The 20,656-nt window shown below is 39.3% G+C and overlaps 1 protein-coding gene across 8 annotated transcripts in view; it reads right to left on the bottom strand.

Moving 5' to 3' along the window:
* Positions 1-1,716: 1,716 nt before the first annotated feature.
* Positions 1,717-20,656, bottom strand: part of GAB1 (GRB2 associated binding protein 1) — a 139,615-nt gene continuing 120,675 nt past the window's right edge. For 7 of the 8 annotated variants that reach the window (XM_056562893.1, XM_056562890.1, XM_056562886.1 and 4 more), the window contains 5 exons: positions 15,071-15,160; positions 12,410-12,497; positions 11,411-11,534; positions 9,330-9,452; positions 1,717-7,745 (listed from right to left, as the gene is read on the bottom strand). In XM_056562893.1, coding sequence (XP_056418868.1) covers positions 7,587-7,745; positions 9,330-9,452; positions 11,411-11,534; positions 12,410-12,497; positions 15,071-15,160 — 584 coding nt within the window. In that variant the 3' untranslated portion in view covers positions 1,717-7,586. The remainder of the gene's footprint in view (positions 7,746-9,329; positions 9,453-11,410; positions 11,535-12,409; positions 12,498-15,070; positions 15,161-20,656) is intronic. The other variant, XM_056562889.1, reaches the window with a different exon arrangement.

Below are 20,656 nucleotides of genomic sequence, written 5' to 3' on the forward strand. Positions count from 1 at the left end.
CAAATATGAAATATGGGGGGGGGTCAGGGAAGTATGCTCGCAGCCCCTATGTTGTACGGTTAGATTCTCCATCATACTACCTTTAAAATGAGTTTTCACATGACCCTTGTGTATTGATCCCTGCCCGAACTGTATGCACTGGGAAAATTATACACAATAAGGGGGTCATGTCAGGTACCCCTAGAAAGAGGATTTGATGGAGAACCCAAATATAACAAAATTATGTGGGTGTCTGACCCATGATAGAAGATAGAAGACATTTTCTATTCTTTGGGCATAAAGGTATCATAAGGGAGTGGCAACATCTACCTCTCCTCCTTGTCCTGCCCAGGGGCTGAACATAGAGGTGTCTCTTGTCCATAGCAGGGTATAAAACTGCAGACCTGGGGGGACTAGGGGCGCTTGCATGGGGGACGAGATCTAATTTTGGATGCCAGACGCCATTTCATACCAGACCCCATGGGATAGACCTCTGTAGCTTTCTGTAAGTAAGGGTTCTATGTTTTTTTTCCCCTTTTATTTTATTTTCTGTGTGGTGAAACTTTGTCTTGTTAATATCTGTTTTTACATGTACTGTGAATATTTTTCTTTCATAATAAATCATTCATTTATTAAGTACCGCCTTATGTCTGGTAAAACGGACGTACACTGTCCTTGGAGAGATTGAAGTTATAGTCTTAAATGTACTTACCTGTTTGGCTACATTATAGATTTGGATTAATCTTTTTCCTGTTTTATATACTACTGGGGATAGCAGATTATATTTGGGAATTGTAGCATATCCAGATTGGAATGATAGCTTCCTGTCGGCTTGAAATAGGCAGGTGGTGGCAGAGAGATTAATGGGGTGGTGTAAAAGGGATTTTTTTTATCATTATTTCCGGTCTAGTGTAGACAAATAGTGATTTTATAGATAATCCTACCACCCGCACGTCTCGGTTTGTGACACCTCCTGTTTGTCCTTAGATCTTAGCGATCCTCTCTTTGATGGTAACATGCAGCAGATAAATAGGGAGAATCCGATGGAATACTTGGGGATAAAAATTTCAGCAAAGCCGGGTGACTTTGTACACCTCAACTTAAAGCCACTGATTAACAACATAAATAAGAAATTTGATATTTTGTCGAGATTGCCCTTTTCTATAGCCGATAGATTATCCCTTATAAAGATGAGTATACTCCCTCAAATCCTCTTTGTCAACAATGCTTGGGGTGCAACATGGATACCGGAGTTCTGGTTTACAGAAAATAAACCAGGTTTTTAATAAATTCATTTGGGGCAGAAAGAGGGCGAGATTAAAGTATCTAACTTTTACAGCACAATTGGAGGTTGGGGTATGGGCAATGCCATGGGGGTTAAAGGGTTATAGGGGTTTAACATTTGATTTATTTAATTGACTGGTATTCATTAAAGAGAAGTATTGTTTTATGTGATTTTGTTAAGCTTTCTAAAAATAAAAGATGAAAAAAAAATCCCATTTGCATAAAGTGGAACACAACATGTGCTTGTCAAATTCACATCACACCTATCATCTTAGAAAAACGGATTCATTTTGATTAATAAACAGTTTTACTGGGTACCTAAAAGATTTTCTGAAAAATTTAAACGGCTGCTTCTCTAAACTCCGAAATAGTTATACCTTCTAAAAGAAGCCGCATGGCCAATGTAGAAAGATAAGACATTTACTGTGAAAGGATACAAGAGGCAGAAAAATATACAGTGAGCAAAAGGTTTATTTCTGTAGACGTCGGTGCGTGTTTGTTAGCTCCTGCACTGGTTTCAGTGACAGTCAGTACCAGTTTAACACACTTAAAACAAAAAGACACATTCTTAAATCACATGGGCAAAATAATTTCTCACGCTCTTCCACATGAAATCTAAGTACCAGGTCATTAGCTTGTGTTACAGCTCGTACTTATGGACACCCTTCCCTGTGCCCGTTGTTCATATGTTCTCCGTTTTTTTTAACCAATTCCATAATTGATTCCAAATAAACATTACCAGCGGTGTGGATCAAAATATATGAGACTCATGGGCACAGAAACACTGGCCAAGTGTATGAACCTAAAGGAAGCACATTTCATTTGTGAATACCATTATCTAGTACAGACATATTAACCATTTACAAGAATTACTTGCTTACTGGGTAAACGCCGTTCTATGATGTAAAAGATTTTATCAGTTACCAATTGACAAATGTCTTTACAGTACATACAACATGAAGAACTTGCATGCTGTAACAGTAGTATTATGCACAGAATTATAACGTTTTTAAAACTTAGGGGTTACATATTAAATTTTGTCCACAAATAACAAAAAAAAGTCTAAATCCTGTTTAAAGAGACACTATCAACATAAAATTAACATTTCGGCTGTTATTAATTATGCAGCTTTTTTAACAATATGCTTTTTTCTTTTTACTTTTGTGTCTATCCTTGTATATACAATAAAATTTGTTGTGTTTTTTTTAAAGTTCTATAACTGCTAACATCTAGTGTTAAAATAATCTTGTTTTACAGCCTAGGTCAGCATTGCTTCCTTATTAGTATGCAGAATAACAGTCCTATTGTACTGCCTCAGATAAGAGAAGAAGAAAAGGATGTTAGGTTAAATGGGAAGGGCTGGTGAGGCCACCAACCTGGTAGGGTTCCAGACTCTGTGGACTTTCCTGTAAATCATCCCTTACTGCTCTGAACAAATGGATGGAGAGGAGGGCAAATAGAAAAAAAAATGGGGGGGGGGTCTCAAAAAGGCATTCCTTTCTCATATGCCTAATAGAAAAAAACTTTGAAAAAGAGTTGCTCTGTGGAAACGTGCATCCAGATGTGGCTTCCTCTAGTAATTACAGCTGTTTGTTGAGAGTTTAACTTTTCTAAACCTTCGGTTTTCATGCAAAAAGGGGTTATACTTTTAAAACAATCCCTTTAAATAACTGTTCTAGAAATTAAATCATGAACTAAATTTTATACACTAATCTGGAAAAAATATATATATATAAAAAAAATAAAAAAGTAAGATATTTAAAAGAAAACTGTCAGCAAAATCATCCGCATGAACAAGTGGTACTGCTTGGTAGTGTGGGTGATGCTGATTAAAATTATGCCTACCATGCCCAGATCCATCCCTGTGTTCGATGTTATCTTTTTTTTCTAAATATGCTAATGAGGCACAAGTGGCATGGGCGGGGTTACAACAGAGGGAGGGAATGAATACTCATTAGCCGAGCAAAGCGCTGAACGAACAGCGCTGGCGTCACAATGCCCGAGGCTCGGCACATAACAGGTTAGAATGGATCGGGACATGGTAGGCATCATTTTAATTAGAATCACCCGCACTACCAGCCAGTACCACTGGTTAGTGTGGGTGACTTTGCTGAGAGTTTTCCTTTAAGTAGGCTAAATAGATTTCAGTGATGGTGTCCCTTTTAAAAAATATTTGCATGGATCAGTTTATTCTAAAAATCGGATAACATTAATAACACCATATTTATAAAGCCCCTTATGTACACTGTTGCATTGCTTTTACCTCAAGTGTGGGAGGCCATCAACTGGTAATAGATTGTAGCAAATTATGGGAACTATTAAATAATATGTTTAAACAGGTAAATAAAGAAGGCTTATATAAAACAAGTTGCATAGAAAATTTAAATATAAGGCAAAGCGGGTGTTAATTTAAAAAAACGCAAATGCAAAGGGCACAGTGGTGTCAAAACATTCTATACTTGGCTTATAAACACAAATCACAGTATTGTACTTGCGCTATAAAAGTTAATGGCAGCTGTCTCAAAAAAGCATTACAGTTTTACATGATTAAATTTCACTGTAACAACCTGATCATTGTATTCGCACCCAGTGCTGTCTAAGTACCTAATTAACATTAATCCACCTTCTGCATCCCAGATAAAAAAAATGCTACTTAAAATAACATGATATGAGGTCTGTAGGCACCAAATGGGATGAGTACAGCCCATATCATGTCAATTATTTTACTATCTCTTAGCGTAAGATCCTACCCTGCAGAATCCACACCACATAGAATATGTAAATAAAAATACATTATTGTATTGTAAGAAATGCTCATCATAACTGATGGACTACCATAATGTAATCATAGCTGCTTTACATATTACAGATTACAAGTATACTTTGGCTCCCAAATATTAGAGATCAGAACATAAAATGGCACACTGCCCATAACACTTAATTCATGTCTTCATTAGTTTCATATAATCCTACTGCATACCAATGGCATTTTCAGGTTGGACAATAGCTATAAGAGGGTGATTAACACACAGGGTTAAATCTATACAGGAAGGATCAGAAAAATCAGAAAGGGGAGGAGTTTGCCTTTATGTATATATCAGTGTAAATGCTCATGGAAGTTTGCTAGAAGCCAGAAAATATTATGGAAACGGCAGAAAGACAATTATTGAGGCAATTAAACAAGACAGCAAATCACAATGGGGTGGTTATAAAGGGGGAATTATTTAACTATCCCAATATAAACTAGGAAACAGAGACTTGTAAATCTCATAATTAAGAAAACATCCCAAATGGTGCAGGACCCGACCAGAGGGGGCGCCATACTGGACTTATTAACCAACAGACCTGATAGAGTAACCTATTTGCAGGTAGGAAGACACCTAGTAAATATGATCACAATATAATACATTTTAACTTTTCTTTAAATAAAGGAACCACTAGGGAGCCACACGAACAATTAACTTTAGGAAGACAATGTTTGATCAGCCCAGAGAAGCCATTAATATGATTAATTGTGATAATGTTGTCAAAAACAACAGTACAGACACTTCTGGGAGATGTTAAAAAATATCTTAAATTCTCACTCTGAGAGGTACCTACCTTATGGGAATAAAAGGGTCAGGAACAAGAGAGAACCAATCTGGATAAATAAACATGCAAAGGGGTCAAATAAATGACAAGAAAGGCAGTGAAGGAGCATTAAAAAGCTATAGGGAAAAAATATTAAAAAAAAATAAAACAAAAACAGATAAAAGCAGCATAAGTGGAGACAGACTCACTGCCAACCAGAGTAAAACCAAAATGTTCTTCAACTACATAAGTAAAAAAAATGAAAAATGTAAGCACTGGCCATTAAAAAGGTAATGAGGAAGCAATAACAGCCAATTATGAGGAGAAATCAAATACATAAAACACATGATTCACTGTATTCAGAGGAAAATGAATAGTCAGGCAAAATACCGCAGGGTAAAAAAACTTCCCAGCACATATCACCTGTCTAACCCAGGAAGAAGTACAGTGCCACCTACAAAAAAATCCAGATGGCATTCCCCCCCTCATTCTAAAGAAATAACGTAATGTAATGGCCAGATCCTTATATCTCATATTCAAGGAATCTATAGTGACAAGCTCTGTTCACCAGGACTGGCACATTGCAAATGTGGTGACAATATTCAAAAAGGGGCCAAACAGTGACTCCGGGAAATATACGAGGTGGTGAGCTTAAAACTGGACCTGGGCGAGTCGCTGGAAGTCTTATATCTTGATTTTTCAAAAGGATTTGATACTGTGCTAGATAACAGGTTGGTACATAAAATGAGAATGCATGGGCTGGAGGAAAATATGTGTAAGTGACTAAGTAACTGGCTCAGTGATAGGAAACAGAGGGTGGTTTTTAGTGGTACTTACTCTGATTGGGTGACTGTTACTAGTGGGGTAACAAAGGGGTCAGTTTCTTTTTAATATATTTATTAATGACCTTGTAGAGGGATTATATAGTAAAGTGTCTAAGCTCTGTATAGTGGTAAATACAATAGAGGACAGTGCACTATTACAAATGAATCTGGATAGGTTGGAAGTTTGGGCTGGGAAGTGGCAGACGAGGCTCAACACTGATAAATCTAAGGTTATGCACATGGGAAGGAAAAATACAGGCTGGGAATATATATTAAATGGGAAAACATTGGGGACAACCGACATGGAAAATGACTCAATAGTAAATTCACCTGTAGAGTCAGGCAGCTTCTGCCAAGGCAAATAGTATGATGGGATGCATCAAAAAGGGCATAGATGCCCACGACAAGGAAATAATTCTGCCACTGTACAAATCACTAGTCAGACCACACATGAAATACTGTGTACAGTACTTGGCTTCAGTGTAAAAAAATATATATAGTGGAGCTGAAGGGGGTTCAGAGACTGGCAACCAGAGTAATAAGGGGAATGGGAGGACTACAGTACCCAGAAAGATTAACTAAATTAGGGTTATTTAGTTTGGAAAAAAGACAGCAGCACAGAGCTCTGGCACATGACCTATTTATACGCTGTACTGTATCTACAACAAGGGGGCATCTTCTACATCTAGAGGAAAGAAGATTTTCTACACCAGCACAGACAGGGTTCTTTACAGTAAGAGCAGAGAGACTATGGAAATTTCTGCTAGAGGTAGGTGTCATGGGGAACTCAAAAGAGATAAGGAGGGGCCTGCTGGCGTTTCTGGTGAGTAATAGCATTATAGGTTATGAATAACAAATTTATAGGGATAGAACACTGATCCAGGGATTTATTCAGATTGCCATATTTGGAGTCGGGAAGGAATTTTTCCTTTAGTAATAGGCATTAGCCTCATAAGAGTTTTTTGTCTTTCTCTAAATCAACTTGGTAGGGATATAGATTGAACTTTATGTTTTTTGTTGAAATACTCCTTTAATTGTAAACTATGATTGTAAGCTTTATTGACATCCGTTCATCATAACTGTCCCTAGTTTGTAAAAAGATTTATATCAAGGTGTGTTGTTCAACGATAACAAAAATAACATATGTTCCTTTTTTGTGATGTTTTTTGATTCTGTCAAAAACATCACAAAAGCATGAAAAATAGGACTCCCATACAAAGCAATAACATGTCCTTCTGAGTAAACCAACAATGCCTCTTATTACACTTAAAGGAGGCAAAATAAAATTACATTGGATAAAAATTATTTTTTACATTCATGATCTCTAATAAAAAAAAAAAAAAAAAAAAAGCACATGATTCTGCAGGTATGGACAGCCACTATCCCTTATCTGAAACTATACATCTAGAACTTGCCAGGCACATACATGATCATATCAACTTTAAAGGAAGCATAAAATCTAAATTAAAAGATACAACAATTTCAGTTGTGACAGTAATAGAAGGCCTGTATTATGCTACCATGCACTGCAATGCACTGGTTGACCATCTATCACTCAGTTTTATCTAGCCTTTAGTGATATTAGTATATGAAATAAAACAAAGAAATTAGCGGTGTTAATGGCAAAACAAAAGTTAGCCACAAGAACCATTGTTTCAAACACACAAAGTGCATTAAACATAGTAATACTAAAAAACATGGCTAACTGTGTCAAACAAATGGTCCTTGCTCCATTTTTGGGTATTTACATGTCTGAGTAATACAGACTACACAGTGCATGATTCAGTCTTTTTTTTCTTTACCAAGTCATCTAAAATATTTCTAAAAATACAAGTTCCTTTGCCTTCAAATGCAGATTATATGATGTTGCACCATAAAAAGCTTGACTAGCTTGCAAGGAGGAAATAAGATTTTCAGCTTTAGAAACATTCATTTGACGCTCTTAGTTGGGGTTTCCGATTCGGTAGACTGTCTTTCATCAGTCCATGCCTTCCGGGTATTTGTCAGTGCTAGGGTTTTTTCCTTGTCAACAACAACATAATCCACCTTTTCTTCTGCTGCACTGCTTCCAGACCCAGTGCTCTTTTTCTAAAAACAGAGAAGAAACCATTAAGATCTGCCTATAGGTAACCCAACTTTGGTATCCAAAGTATGGTGGCCCACCTGAACTAGAACAATCTTGTCCTCTTTGCTGGAACAATACTACAGGGGTTTCCTCAAGCTACACTGGCTTTAGTTTACAGTAACAGTAAATGTACAATTACTAGTTTTCCAGTTTGAGATATGGTGTTAATTTACAGTGTTTTCAACTTACAAATGTCATCCTGGAACAAATATTGTAACCTGAGACACCACTGTACCAGCATTGCCAGCAACTTGAGTCTGATAACTTCACAGAGGCATCACATCATTACTTTTCATAATCAGCATCACCTAATGTTTGTCTGTTGTCCAGCAATGCTATGCTCTGTTTTAAGGTATTGCTCACAAGAAGTCACCTCTACTCCAAGAAAGAGGAGCGAGATCCCTTCATTGTGTGGAAGTCTTGGTTCCATAACCGGAGCAAATTACATATTTTAAAATTTCTTATTGATAAGTCATAAAACCAGCATTTATTAATGGTACACAGATTGCAACTCAAAATATAAAGCACATTGCCAGTTTGATAATCCAGATATCAATAGATATAAATAAAAACGCTAACATTTTAACCAAATCAATCTGAAATGGTGGCTCTGATGCAGATGTGAAAAGCCCAATATCCCCTTGTGAATTATAGTCTATACAGTTATACAACATATGAACATATAACAACTATAGTGGCATAGTTGTGTAATGCCCTAGAAAACAAAAATAACACTGCTTAAGCTGGCCAAACATTAGACTGAGGTTGGCTGAACAAACCAACCAATCATCAAATATGTATTAGATCATTGTGCAAGATTGTAGATGTGCACAATGTCTCTCTTCTACCTGAATTCACATCTAATATGTATGGTGACCACCTTGGCAGATGCCAGGGGAAGAGAAGGATCAGTTAAAGGAGATCTGTAGTGCTCCGAAGGATAGGGGATAAGTTTTAGATTGCGGGGCGTCCAAGCGCTGGGGCCCACTACAATCTCCTGTACGGGGCCGCGGCAATGTACAGGAAAGATGGCGTTCCATCCCCGCATGACGCGGCAGCCGGCACGCCCCACCATGTAACTCTATGGGATTCATGGAGGGGCGTGTCGGCTGCCGCGACATATGGGGACGGAACGCCCCCTTTCTTGTAAATTGCCACGGCCCCGTACAGGAGATCGCGGGGGGCCCCAGCGCTCGGACCCACCGCGATCTAAAACTTATCCCCTATCCCCTGGATAGGGGATAAAGTTCAGAGCACTACAGATCTCTTTTAAGTTGGATTTCAACACGATCTTTTTGTTCTCAGGAGAGAGAAGCTGCCACCAGGAGTGTTAAGCAATGGCTTACCCTCCTTCTCCCATTCAGATCACATGAATCCTACCTATGCCAAGCATGAAAGTCTATGATCGGTTAGTGGGGTGGATTGAACAAATCAGAAGACATAGCTGTCTGCCAAAAGACAAACAAATGATAGCTATCTGAAGTGTTTAGATAAAATTAGACTGTCAGAAAAGACCATTTTATAATCTGTTTAATTATTTCACATACTTTTCTTGGAGGTGTTGACTTGCCAGAGTCCAGATCCAAGTCTAGATATTCCACTTGTTTGTCACCCTTAGGTTTCACCATGGGGCTGTTCCCTCCATCAAGACTGTTGCTCTCAAATATGCACTAGAATTGTAAATATAGTACATTATATAAGTTACTAAAGCAAGTACAATACACCAAACACATCTAATCAGTTTATTTAAGCTTGGGCATCGTCTTTATGGAGAAACTGACAAGCTGCTGATCTGCACTAAACTCAATATACTGGGTTATGGTGTGGGTAAACAGTTTAATTTATATAAATAAAAGTTAAAAAATAAAATAAGCCCCAAAGCATTATTTGTAGAGGAAAATGTCATCTTTCTTCTAGTTCTATTGTGCAGCTCTGCGCAGTGGAGACGGGGAGCTTCCTCCATATTGCCCTGTCTGGCCCGCCTCCATAATAAATATGCAAACATGGCTGGGTGACGTTTAATGAGCTCTCTGGGTGTAGCGAGGCAGTGGCGCAAGCTCTCTGCCAGAGAACTTACTCCCAGCAGATATTTGCATATTCAATAAGGAGGTTGAAAGGACGGCTTCCCGCCTTCATTGCGCAGCGCTGAAAAGAACAAAAAAAAAAAAAAAAGAAGATCTATGGGGACATTTATCAAAACCTGTCCAGAGGAAAAGTTGCCCAGTTGCCCATAGCAACCAATCAGATTGCTTCTTTCATTTTTGACAAGGCCTCTGCAAAATGAAACGATCCGATTGGTTGCTATGGTTGCTAATAACTTTAGAATGCTTTTTCTGAGCAGAGCGATTCTGAGATAGTTTTTTCGTGACATATTGTACTTTATATAAGCGGTGCATTTTTGTTGACACATGCAGCATTTATTGTGAAAAACCTCAAAATATTGTGAAAAACTGGAAAATTTCTGCCGTAAATTTTTTTTACATTTTTTATGGTGTACACACTGTGCGGTAAAAAAGTGATGTTATTTTTATTCTGTGGGTCAGTACGAATATGGCGATACCCATTTTATGTCACTTTCTATGTTCTTTTTCCTTTTCTGAGCAAAATTCTCTTTCTGCCATTCATTTTCCAACAGCCGGAACTTTTTTATTTTTCGTCCAACGCCAGGGCTTATTTTCTGCGGGATGAGCTGTACTTTTTATTGGTATCATTTTTGTGCTATGTGCTACCTTTAGATCTTTTTTATTCCGTTACTTGTACCAAAATTGGCAAATTTTGCGGGTTTTTTTACGGCGTTAACCGTGCGGGATAATTTACATTATAGTTTTATAGTAAATGTCATTACGGACGTGACAATACCTATTATGTATATGATTTGTGTTTTTGATCTTTTTTGGTGATAATATAGGGCTTTTATTGGGAAAGGGGCATTTTATTTTTTTATTTATTTATACTTCATACTTTTATTGAAGAATTTTTACAGGTTATACTATGCTGCAATACATTTGTACTGCAGCACAGTATTACCTGATGAGCTGCACACACTAAAGCCTGTGTCATGATCTGACCTCCTGCTGCCATAGCAACCAATGGCGACCCACAATCGTATCGCGGCGTAGCCGTTGGAGAACAGGGGGAGAGCACTCCACCTGTCAACACCATAGATGCCGTGATCAGGATTGATCACAGGATCTAGGGGGTTAATGCTGCCGGGACCGGCGCGATTGCGGCTCCGGCAGCTGCGGCGGGACTCCGGCTGTGATTAACAGCCGGGTACCGTCGTCGATCTCCTGCGCTGCTCATGGGTCCTCATTTGTTTAGTTTTTAAGTTAAGCACAAGGCTGCAACATAACAAAATGCGAAAAAAGTTAAAGGATCAGAAAATTTTCCGTATGCACTGTAATACAATGGCCAGAGATAGGGGTACTTCTGATGTACACACGTCAGATGATGCTAAAATATTAGGTACACTTTAATTATTTTCACTTAAATAAGACAATGCTATTGTTGGCAGCTCTGCTGTTTCTAAGCACCTAAAACCTAATGTACCAGATACATAGAAAGCTCATAACCCACGGGGAACATTACACAGCTAAAGAACAATAAATAAGATTCAGGTTTTACATACTTGGCCATCTGTAGGTAGATTTGGGTTCATAGGTACATAGTTTTCTTCACTGTCCAGTGAGTCACTACTTGAAGCTGTGCTGTGAACAGAGTCTGGTCTGGGAGGCATAGGGAACCTGGAAGAACTATAGAAAACAAACTATTAGACATACCTTGTTTAAACATAACATATTACAGATAAAATGTCTAGCAACTGGGAACAGCAAGAATACAACCTATAGAGGAACCAACTGTGTACAGAGCAGATGGTCTAGCTGCTTTATAAGTTACACAATTCCAGCAACTTCTTCCTCCACTATGTGGGAATAGTGTTCATATGGCAACAGAACACAGACAATATCAGGTAAGGAATGGACTTAAGAGCATATTGTGTTGAAGGTAAGTCTGCACAATCTTAAAGGGAACCAATCATCAGATTTTACCCTATATAACGCTTGGCAAAGCGTTAAATATGGTAAAATCTTTATTTTCACCATTCCCGGGGGATGCTCCTGCCTCCAGGGATGGTGAAGATATAGAGTTATACACTAGTCACCGCCGCCGCCGTAAGTAGACCCCTGGGCAGGGAGCTCCTCTCACCTACTCCCGTTCTTTGGCCGGCTCGACGCCCCCTCCGCTTGATTGATGGGCCGCGTCATCACTCTGCTCCGTCTGTTCAGTGAGCGGAACAATGACGCGGCCCATCAATCAAGCGGAGGGGGCGTCGCTCCTGGACGAAGAACGGGAGTAGGGGAGAAGAGCTCCCCGCCCAAGTGACTACTTGCGGCGGTGACTAGTTTATAACTTCATATCTTCACCATCCCTGGGGGCAGGAGCGTCCCCCGGGAATGGTGAAAATAAAGATTTTACCCTATATAACGCTTTGCCAAGCGTTATATAGGGTAAAATCTGATGATTGGTTCCCTTTTAATGTATATAAATCTCGTGACAAGAAGTAATTCTATTAAATGAAATGTGTTTGCCTCCACGATGTTACATCAGATGTCACTAACATACTTACTCTCGTGTAAAGCTTCTGGTTACTGGAGAGCGTACAGGCAACTCCACCCAGTCAGGGACAGGCTTAATTTCTAGTGGTGCTGGCTTTACTGAACAAAGAAAAAACAACATACAACATGACAATGGATTTAATGTTAACAACTAGAAATTTAAGGGATAAAGTATCATTTAGTAATAAAAAATGAAGGGGCTGTAACATTTCAACATACAATATAATAATTTTAAACAGAGATATCTGGTGATGTGTTGAGCGCCACAATGTTCCTTCACCATCTCTAGAAAACTCCATAAACTTATGACATTTTGTTAATGGCATTAAACATTCTAGCATATGGTTGTAAGATATCTGTATCTATCTATCTACAAAATTCAGAGTGTGGATGGGCTAGGTGTGCCAAACAGGCAACCCCAATAAAATCTGGATATCCTAGTGTGATGTTCTATTCTAAATAGGGGTTGTCATTCCCAAACAACCAATGTGAAGCTATTGCTTTCATAATAATGTGTAAATTACACCAAACTGCAAAATAAGTAGTATTTTGTTTTATATTACTTATGTTGATGAAACTTTATATTTTGCATACAAGTTCAATTTTCCTGTGGTTCTGGAATCAGATGGGGGAGAAAAAAATTCCGTCCAGGGAACAGGGAGGCAATAGCACTAAAGTGCAAGGACTGCTTAAAGGGAACCAATCATCAGATTTTACCATATATAAAGCTTGGCAAAGCGTTATATAGGGTAAAATCTTTATTTTCACCATTCTCGGGGGACGCTCCTGCCCTCAGGGATGGTGAAGATATGAAGTTATAAACTAGTCACCGCCGCCGCCGTAAGCAGTCCCCTGGGCGGGGAGCTCCTCTCACCTACTCCCGTTCTTCGGCCGGCAGCGGTGCCCCCTCCGCTTGATTGACGGGCCGCGTCATCGCTCTGCTTTGTCTGTTCAGTGAGCGGAACAATGACGCGGCCCATCAATCAAGGGGAAGGGGCGTCGCTGCCGGCCGAAGAACGGGAGTAGGTGAGAGGAGCTCCCCGCCCAGGTGACTACTTACAGCGGCAGCGGTGACTAGTTTATAACTTCATATCTTCACCATCCCTGGAGGCAGGAGCATCCCCTGGGGATGGTGAGGACAACAAGTTTACCCTATATAACGCTTTACCAAGCATTATATAGGGTAAAATCTGATGATTGGTTCCCTTTAAGTGATAATTCTGCTTTTATTTCAATTGATAAAATGATCTGCTTCTAATACAGTTTGTTGTGGAAACTGAAATGCTGTGTCATCCACTTGGTGTGGACATTTTCTGCATAAAAACTGATTTGTGGTGAAAAATCCAGGTCAATGTTGCAGATTTTTACTAGATATTTCTCCCCTTTCAGTGTAATAGGATTTTGCTGCAGATTTGTGCCCCTAAATTCTGCTTGACCTAACTCAACGGATCAAATTTTTTTCATTTTTTTGCAGATGTTCCTTTAAAAGCTCTTCAGAAGTAAGAATTTTTTTTTCCCCTTTTTACAATAGCTGTCTTGTACATACTGCTATAAACCAGGGGTGCACAATTTTAATCCAACAGCCATCATGAAAGTTTAGTTGAAGTCATATTAAATAAAAATTGACAAGTGACAAAGACATGTTCAGGGTCTCCATGCAGAGACCTCCACTGATCATTAGTACGAGCCAAGAAAAGCATTCCGCAGTGCACTATACTCCCTCAGCTCGCAGCTACCACTGTCACTAGATGTTGCCAGTATAAGTTGGATTACGATCACTGCACACACTTCTCCCACGCTTGTTCTAATGAATGTGGGGGTCTTGGTACTGACACCCAGACTAATCAAAACTTTTGACAGGTCTCTCGGATATGTTAAAAGTTGTATTTTTTAATGTCAGGTAAAATGTATTTCCATTTGAGACTTCGAATTATCAGGAAAATATGGACTGCTGACCCTCCCATATAGCTTTCCAGAGAGGACAAACATAGATTGCCAGACAAAATCATGGCTACCACCATTGTAGTTTATGAGAGTTTTGGAATCAGCAAAGTATTTTGTAACTCCCAGAAACTACACTCTACTTCATCTCCTATGTGAGTACTGAACAGAGAGAAGTCACAGCACTGGCAGTAACAAAGAACTACATTATGGGCTGCAGATGCAGCCCCCTGCCATAAACCAATACTGCATATAGGCTCAATCTACCACAGATTTCTCCCCCCCTTTATATGGGTACTATATTTTATGTGAGGTCAAATGATGGGCCTTTAAAATTACATTAACACCATGAAAAAAATGTTTTCACAATTTCAAAAAAAAATACAAATTTTAAATAGGAAAAGTAATTTAACTCATAAATGATAAACACATATCTTGATTTTACTCTCTCTATATACAGACAGTAAGAAAAAAGTTTAGAAAAGGCTAGGTTAATAGTCCATATTTTTTGTGGTTACTGTATAAAAACATTCATATATATGTAAGCAACAGGAAATAAAACCAATACTAAAACAAAACTAAGTTTTTAAGTTAAAAACACTTTGATCACTTTATTAAGCCACAGGTTATGGCACTTTTCTCTTACCATATACAATAGCTTTCTGCATTACAGCAATACAGATAAGCATAACAGCTGAAAACAGGACATAGGTGGAAAACTAAATACATACCCTTGTTTCTTCGGGGAAATTCACCTATGGTTTGTGAATCAGTTCGCTCTAAACCATGAGGTTTAGGTCTTAAAATTTTAGGGCTTTGACCTGATTGGCAAAAAGAAGACTCTCTTAATAAAACAGTTGTCTGATAAAAAAAAGAAAGAGGAGGAGAAAAAAAACGAAGTTCTGCATGGAAAGCAGCAGCACAGCAGGGTTAATGTAATCAGCAAAAGCAACCCTGTCCAAAAGAGGTTTAACAGCGGAGCTGCTTTCATGCTAAAAGTGAAAGCACCAAATTAAAACGAAAAATTATGCCACATGCCAGAAGCTTTCTGAAGCCAACACTACAAAATAATTCAGAAAGGAGCCGGTCTACTACAGAACACCACATCAAGTTAAGTTTAGGAATAAATAAACACCTAGAAGTTTTATAATCTCTTAATGAACTACTCATTGTATGGGATCCATATCACTATAATACAACTAAACTAGGTTAATGGGGGAACTCTGCCCCTAGACATCTTATCCCCTATCCACAATCTCTCCTGCTGCACCACAGTCATCAGGTGCACAGAGTGAACTTCGCTCCGTGCCTGATGACTAGCGATGCAGCGGTGGCGTCACAGCCATCCCCCCGTGATGTCATGCCCTCCCTCTCAATTCAAGTCTATGGGAGGGGGCGTGGTGGCCGTGACATCAGCGCCGCATTGCTAGTCCGCAGGCACAGTGCCCCTGCTGGCTTTCCAAATGAACGCCGGGTGCTGCCCCCCGCCATCACACATTTTATCCCCAATCCATTGGATAGGGGATAAGATGTCTAGGGGCGGAGTACCCCTTTAACATGCCGCATCAACAAACTCACTGAACCTAAGCAGCTACCAATACAACATCATGCCACAAGTCCCTCAAGTCTCTCCAAATATTAAAAAACATTTACACCACTATGATTTATAGGCATACAGCAAAAGAAAGAAAAAATAAGATCAACTGGATCCAGAAAGTTGTACAGATTTGTTAGTTTAAAATCCCAAGCCTTCCTTCAGTACTTTCAGCAATTTTATACCCTGGAGGAAGTTGTGTAGCTCTTTCCAGTACAACACACTGCTTCCTACTGCCACCTCTGTGTCACAAACTGTCCAGAGCAACAGAAAACCCACAGAACAAACTTCTTCGCTTTCCTGAACTGTCCCTGACACAGACATAGATGGAAGCATGGAGCATGATGTCAAATTGAAGAAAAACTACATGACTTTCTCCAGACCACACAGCAGCCAAAAAGTACTAGAAGGCCTATTTACAAATCTGTATGAATATGCTCTTATCAGCTGATTTGAGAATAATTTTTGTACTTATGGTGGATAGCCATTATAAAGATGGAGTATTTACAGTGTATATGGCCCGAGACATTTATATTTCGGCCTTCTTTTTACATTGTGTGAACACACCCTCCTGCTTCCTGTAACAATGCAAAATGTAATATGTGCTACCAGCACTTCCACAATTGCACAGGAAGTATCTATTAAACTATATGGAGTAGGAGATAGCAGGAAAGGTTTGGAAACATAAGAGAAGTGCAGCAGGCAGAGAAAGACCTCATTAGTCAATGCACTGATGGTGCCTCAGATCTTGAACAGTAAAACTGGATTAAAGATGTACATGTAAATTAAGCCTTATCACTATCTTGGCTGTTCCCTAAAGGGGTTGTCCAGTGGTAGATATAAAACATATCATTTGCCCTTGAGAAGCTCTCCGGGTCCCCACTGATCACTACTTCCTGGTTGACAAGTAGGGAATGGCTGCTCGACCAAACACTGATTGAGGGGTGTCCCTGCTGTGAATGGCTGAGAGGGTGATTCCTTGTGTCAAGAAGGGAACAGAAAGTACTGACCAGTAAGGAACTAGTAAGCATGGGAATAAAAGTTTTTTTTATTTTTTATTTTTCAAGTATTGCATGACTAAATAGCAACTGGGTGTCACTAGTTGGGGGGCCTGTCCCTGCACCGTGTAAGGACAACCTGTTGACAATTTAGTCTACATTTCTAGAATAACAGCTGAACACACAGCTATAAGAGAAGATGATCAGGAATTGTTATTTCATGGACAATACATCAGGGGTGTGGAAATTTTATTAAAAAAACTACTTGTCCACGGGACTAAAATGGAGCAAAATCTACTTGTCCCTCATGACGATCCACTTGTTCGGGCCAATTTTCGCTTTTACACTCATTTTTTCCTCCTCGCCCTATAATAGCCATAACTACCTACTATAATGATTCCTTTAAATTTTTCAATAACATATTCTCTGAACCAAAAAATATATATTAGGTAAATGTGAAAGTGAAATAGTAAAAGATAATTTTGCAGATTTGGTGGTTTTCTTTTCTACACCATTTACCTTGTGGTTGAGATAACATGTTAGTTTCATACTTTAGGTCGCCTGATTACAGCAATACCAGATTTGTATAATTTATGTCATGTTCTACAAATTTTTTAAAAATTCTGAACTTTTTAGAATTTTTTTAATTGCCATTTTTTACCCCTGTAGCTTTATTTTTTTTCCATATACCAAGCTGTATGAGGGCTAATTTTTTGCACCATAATCTGTTTTTTGTATCTGTACCATTTTGATATTGATCTGTCTTCTTAATCACTTTTTCATTTTTTTTTCCTGGGATATTATAAAAATTGCAAAATCTGCGGTTTGGTATTTTTTTTACATTTACCGTACGGGATACATAATGTTATATTTTAATAGGTCGTACAATTACACACGAAGCGATAACAAATGTGTTTCATTTTTATTATGTTTGCATGTTTTTAAACAGGAAAAGGGGGTGATTTGAACTTTTAATAAGGAAGGGTTAATGTGTGTTTTTTTAACTTTTTTAAACATTTTTTTTTTACACTTTATTAGACTTTTATTAGACTTCTAAGAGGAATCATTAGATTCCTCATACAGATTAATAGAGTTCTATTGAACTCCTTGATCTGTGTGCTCTGTGATCCATTGATAGAGCCTAGTTCAGCCAGGATCTATCAATGACAGAGCCATGGGAAGACACAGCAGGGAACAGAGGTAAGCCCTCCGGCTACCTCTATAGTGGATCGCCCCCCTGCGATCACGCTGCGGGGGGGGGGGGGGGGGGGGGAGGATCCACACCACTAGCCCACCAGGGAGCATTCACATGTCCCTTTAGACGCCGCTGTCAGCTTTGACAGCGGCGATCTAAAGGGTTAATAGCCATTGGCTATTAGCGGCGGCCCCGTGCTACTGAGAACAGCTGGGGGCTGCAGAGTATGGAGCGGGCAGGAGTCCGGAGCCCGCTCCATACATACTGCAGAGCGCCGCATGCACCGGGCTATTAGGAGCGGTGTGAAACTTGCGCCCTGTGCAGACGTGCGACCACTCCTCCCCTGAGCTCTCCCAAGCTAGAGCTGGGGGGAGCGAAGGCAGAGGACGCAGGTCTGCACAGGGTGAAAGAAGCCACGCTGCCTCATCTCCCCCTTGCACATCTGCAGAGCAGGGGAGAGACCGCTTCTCATCTCCCCCTGCTCTGCTTCAGAGGACGCTCTGCAGTCTGTATGGAGCGGGCATGAGTCCGGAGCCCGCTCCATACAGACTGCAGAGCACCGCAGCGCTTGTCAGGTCCGGCCCTGATTGCCCGAAGCCGGGCTAAGGGCCGGAAAAATTCACCTGCCTAGCGTCCGGAACTGCATGTCCCGGGCGTCGGGCGTTAGGAATTCCACATCCCTGATACATGTATTTACTAAACAGGTCAGGAAAGGCCAAAGGTTCTCTTTAAATGCATAAAACAACTTTAATTGTTAACCCCCTCCTGCAAATGTAGACACCGGCCCTGTGTGAGAGATTTTCCCCTAGAAACCAATCACTGCTCAGCTTTCCTATCTTAAGGAGCTCTGGTAAAGTGAAAGCTAAGATGTGATTGGTTGCTGGGGGAAAATCTAGCAAGTTTTTCTTTCATACAGTTTGATAAATTTGGGCCAATAGGATTTCAAATTTAATGCAACCTGATGTACCTGGTACGTCATGAGGATGACTCTGTCTCGTAAGCAGTACTGGTTTATTCCAAGGCAGGAGCCTACTGTGACTTGTTGTCAGTCTATTGCCGCCACTGTAAGAAGTGGAGACAGAGCTCCAGTCCTGACAGCCCTTTAGATGCTGTGGTCAGTAGCAACCGCAGCATCTAACAGCATAACAGAGGGAGGGGGCTCCCCTCATTCAGCACTGCAGGGGGGCTAATTGTAGCCATGGCAACAGGAGAGATCAGAATGGCATATAGTCTCCTGGCTATGAAAGTCAATCAGGCTCTGCCTAAGGCAGGGGTCTTAAACTGGTGGTCCTCTAGTTAACTGCAGCCAACGCCTGTCTGGGCATGCTGGAAGTTGAAATTTTGCAACAACTGGAGGGCCACCAGCTTGGGAAAGGCAAAGTCTGATTGACAAAAATGCAATCAAGTGAGGTAACAGCATGGAAAAAATTATTTATTCAGAACATTTAGGAGACAGGCAATGCAGTATTCTGTACACAGAAGAAACTAACGTGTTACAGACTTAATGATGATTCATGCTGTGCATTATACCTGCGATCGGCAGATCGCATTGTCCAGTTCCCTAGTTAGACAAAATAAAAGTGAAAATGTCAAAAAAAGAAAGTGCAGGAAAAAAAAAAGTTAACATAATAAAATAGATGAATAGTAGAAGGCCATCAGAGTGTCATATGTACCAATAAAAAAAAGTCAACTGGTCTCACAAAACATTAAAAATTTTGGCCTCCCAAGACTTTTGCAACTTGACAAATTAATACAGATACTAAATTAAAGAAGCCCCAAAATTCATTAGGTGATCTTTTATGTCTGAGGCCTGAGTCACACAAAAGCCCAGGGCTACATGTAGAATATTTCTAAAATCTTTAGAATTAGGGGAATAAATAGTGAGTTGCATTTCTCTGTCAAACAACTGTGTTAAAAAATAAAATTAAAATAGAAAAAAATCTGCAAAAAAAAATAAAAAATTCTTTTTTTTGCTTTGCTTTAACCCCTCAGCCCATTTTGTCCTTAAAGCGGTACTCTGCCCTAGACATCTTATCCCCTATCCAAAGGTACCCCCCCCTTTTGAGGAATTTTCATATTTGCATTTTGGTTTTTTCCTCCTTTCCTTTTAAAATCCATAACTTTATTTTTCCACCTAAAGACCCATATGAGGGCTTTTTTTTTTTTATTGCGCGATCATTGTAAAGCAAAACAAAAAAAATATTATTTGTGGGTAGAAAATAAGAAAATTGTAATTTTGCTACTTTTGGGGGTTTGGTTTTTACACAGTGCACTTTATGGTAAAAATGACATGATATCTTTATTCTGTAGGTCTATGCGATAAAACAATGCCCAAGTTTTATAGTTTTTCTATTACTGTACTAAAAAAAAAAGGTTAAAAGGGGTACTCCGGTGAAAACATTTTTTTCTTTTAAATCAACTGGTGCCAGAAAGTTAAACATATTTGTAAATAACTTCTATTAAAAAATCTTAATCATACCTGTACTTATTAGCTGCTGAATACTACAGAGGAAATTCTTTTCTTTTTGGA

The sequence above is a fragment of the Hyla sarda genome, chromosome 1 (assembly GCF_029499605.1).
Source record: "Hyla sarda isolate aHylSar1 chromosome 1, aHylSar1.hap1, whole genome shotgun sequence".
Taxonomy (NCBI): Eukaryota; Metazoa; Chordata; class Amphibia; order Anura; family Hylidae; genus Hyla; species Hyla sarda.